This window comes from Aegilops tauschii, chromosome 1 (assembly GCF_002575655.3).
Source record: "Aegilops tauschii subsp. strangulata cultivar AL8/78 chromosome 1, Aet v6.0, whole genome shotgun sequence".
NCBI lineage: Eukaryota > Viridiplantae > Streptophyta > Magnoliopsida > Poales > Poaceae > Aegilops > Aegilops tauschii.
In genome coordinates this window covers 398,682,485-398,686,058 of record NC_053035.3, presented here as the reverse complement: position 1 = coordinate 398,686,058, position 3,574 = coordinate 398,682,485, and the positions used below count along the sequence as shown (strand labels likewise).

Sequence of the window (3,574 nt, the reverse complement as noted above, 5' to 3'; positions counted from 1 at the left end):
TGTGCTCTCAAGATCTATAGAAATAACCGCAGAAGGCAAGCTGTGTTTTGGCCTCTTGAGTGTGAAATGAAATGAGAGGTGTGCTCCAAAATCACATACAAGTGTCTTCATAAGCAACGCTGTATTTTGCTCTATGTCACTGCACCGTGGACGACCAAAATGGGCTAGCACAGGTTAGCACAGATAACCAAGAATGTATGCAGTATGCGTGCACCTTTCAGGTGGCAGAAAAGCGAAGGTACAAGTATTTGAATCTTTATCCACTTTATTCCTGAAGATAGAACCGAATATAATAATACACAAACAATAAGATGCACACACGTATAGCCAACTGATGCAGGCAACATTCATGCTCCTATAAATACCTTCCTGCGTCCTCATCCTTCCTCAAGTGAGCACTTGGCAACGGCACAAGACACACCACAAAAGAAGCAGATAGGAGGAGCAAGAAGAAGATCGAAGGTGATGGAGTACGAGCACCAGTACATCAGCAGCAGCAGCTTGGGCAAGGAGAAGAGGCCTCCGGCGAAGAGGGGGCAGGTCAAGCTGCAGATAGCGAGGGCGGTGAGCAACCTCGTGTCTCCCAGCGGCGCTGCCGACGGCTCGAAGCAGGCAAATCGCAGCAGCTTCAGAAGGGAAACAAGCTACAACTAAACGAAATAGTAGATACTCACTGTAGATGAGTGGGATAAAGTGGGTAACTACTAGCTGTATTTCCTTCGGGGATTTTAGAAGGATGGTCTCTCGCTTAATATACTGATCGTCTGCTTGGCTTGAATGGAACGAACGAAAGGAAGTTCCGTGTGATAGATGTACAAACTTTGGGTATATATATATATACATGCATCAGGGTGTGCTTGTGGAGTACTTAATCTTCGAATTCTCTCTCTTAGTTTGTTGGAAGAATTAAAGTGCAAATATCAAACGAGAAGCTCCATTTAGGGCTATCTAAAGAATGGTGTTTCCTTGTGAAGTTTTGGTATTCAAGTCAAATTTCAACTAAATACGAGGTCTTACAAAAAAAATACCCCTCTTCCAAGCAGGCACATGGTTTCTCGACAGAAGAATCGATCACTTAGTGATTTATATATTCCTCAATTCAAAAAGTCATTATGATTCAAGAAAAAGCTAATTGAAAAGACATCTTGTTAAATAATGCCAGCCCACTTTCAATCCTTCTTTCAGATAAAAGAAAACGATAAACCCCTAACATCTTACAAGTTGACCATCGATTGGGTCATTCCTTGGCATTCGACTGTTTATCTCTTAAAATGCTCATATTTATGCAGCTTTGGATGCCATCAGCGAAGAGCAGTGGCAGACCTAGCCCACTGGGCCAGGGTGGGCCATCAGTGGTACTGTACACATACATCTATTTATTTTCTTTTATTTTTAGCCTTTCTTCTGTGATGTATATTAGCTATATTTCCAAATCTCAGGGTGGGCCATGGCCCACCGTGGCCACCCTCTACCTCCGCCGCTGGCGAAGAGGAAGGACATCACCCTACTAGGGACGGTGGCGACGACTGTCAATGCTCTTCACTTGTCTCTTATGACGTTGGTGGCGACTTGCGATCAAGAGCTATGATGTGAGATCATCTATTTTTATATGGGCTTGTTGACACGAGTTTTTGGCACACCAGAAAACGTAATTAAGATAACCTTAAACAAAACAATGTCCAGTATGAAAAATCTCTGTATGGTCAAAATAAACAACTTTGATGTTTGGGGCCGAAGACGTGCTCGGAGTGCTAAAATTAGGACTCGGAGTATTGTTCGGCCGATTACACCTCCAAGAAGTTCCAAGATGAAAAAGTGTTCTACATGGAATGTCTTCATCTCATCGAGACGATTGATTTTGATATTTGAATCATCTCAATCTGAGATCTTATGCAGAAGTTAGAGCCAATGCGGTGCGGCTCGATCATGAGTAAAAAGAGGCCCGTGGCACCAAACACCCATATAACCAATGTCTCATGGGTAGGGCAAGTTGTCACCTGTTTTGCATGAGCGATTCGACCCTCAAGATGGTCTCGAATCAAAAAACATTAAACATGAAACTTGTCCGGCTCATCAAAATGGATAAATACTCTTTTGGGCGCGTCTCCATCCAAGGTGTATGCAGCCCGTGGGTATCAAAAATCAAACTGCTATCTCAGACCTATCTAAATCAAAGTTTGATTAATTTTGGAAGGTTTTAGATGGATTTGGAGTTCTTTTCTTGTACGGGAAGTTCAGATGCCTCATAAATAGATGAGAGGTGATGGCCGATTGAACAACACATAATCGACAAATCAATATACCACTTTTCCCTTTTCTCCTTTACCTTACTTTTATTCTTCCTCGTTTTTTTGTTGCAGGGCGGAGAAACTTGAGGCCCTAGGGGCGATCAGGTGGACCTAGTGCAGCCCATAGCCACTGCGTGCCCTGATGGGGTCCCTCCTAGGCGCGTGGGATTTCGGTTCTACAAAAGTGCCCGCCGGGTTGCTTGCGTACCGCGCTTTCGGCCGGGTCTCTTTCGACATGACCTGCAGTGCATCACCCCTGACGTCGAGGGTACAAGGTGACGTGTTCGTGTGCGAACACACTTTTTGGCGAATCCGCTGGGGACGAAGCTTCGAACGTTCTCCCAGTAGCCGAACCTTGCGATGGAGGATCGGTTAGCCGGTGCCGACCCAAAGAAGACGGGTAGGGGAGAAAGTTTCAATTTGAGGGAGGATGAATTGTTCTGTGATTCATGGTTGGCCACTAGTGTTGATTCGTTCATGGCACGGAGCAAAAGGGATCAACCTTTTGGTAGAATGCTCATGCTTGGTTCATGAGCACAAGCACTACGATCCCTATCGGCTATCACACGGAAGCGACCCTGATTTGTGGTCCGAAGTCGCTCACCCTTTGATGGTACACCATTCAAGATGTCGCCAACAAGTATTGCGGCCATTACAAACAACTCCAAAACCAGTGGCCAAGTGGTGCACTAATCTCCAAGCAAGTAAGTTGTTTATGTGTTGGTCATTTTATTGAATATGCTCTATGTGTTGGTCATTAGGCCGGATATCATTTGTACACATTGTTGACCTCTCTTTTTTCTGGCCATCTCATGCGTGCACATTGTACTTGAAGGTGGAGAAGAAGCACATAATTTTCAAGCATTATTTCTTGAAGTTGAATGCACACCCCAAAAAGGCTCCTATCCATTGCCAATACCATTGGCATAGCCAGTGAAGACGAAGATGGTGATCCAACTGGCACAATAAAAGGAGGGCTTGAGCTGGACAAAACGGTCAAAATGGGTTTCGAGGGAGGAAGTGAGAGGAGAAGGAGACTCGAGAAGGGGCGACGACCAAGATGACAGAGAGGTTCGAGGACATCATGAAGAAGGAGGAGACATGCGTCAAACACAATGACATGAAAGAGGAAAAGAAGGCCGAAAGGTTTGACACGTTCATGGCGACGATTCAGAAGAAGATTAAGCTCGAAGAGGAGAGGGTTGAGCTCGCAGCCAACTCAGACAACACCAAGATGTTGACATTGAATATAAAGGACTTGGATCGCAATGCGGTGAAGATCATGC

At 44.9% G+C, this 3,574-nt stretch overlaps 1 protein-coding gene across 1 annotated transcript; it reads left to right on the top strand.

The window, feature by feature from the left end:
• Positions 1-404: 404 nt before the first annotated feature.
• On the top strand, positions 405-846 carry LOC120968215 (uncharacterized). The gene has a single exon (XM_040394788.2). It carries the CDS (start codon positions 466-468, stop codon positions 652-654), a length of 189 nt encoding a protein of 62 aa, XP_040250722.1. The 5' UTR covers positions 405-465; the 3' UTR covers positions 655-846.
• The last annotated feature ends 2,728 nt before the right edge of the window (positions 847-3,574 follow it).

Excerpts from the sequence above, each read along its gene's own strand:
- LOC120968215 (XM_040394788.2), top strand. The coding sequence starts at position 466 with ATGGAGTACGAGCACCAGTACATCAGCAGCAGCAGCTTGGGCAAGGAG.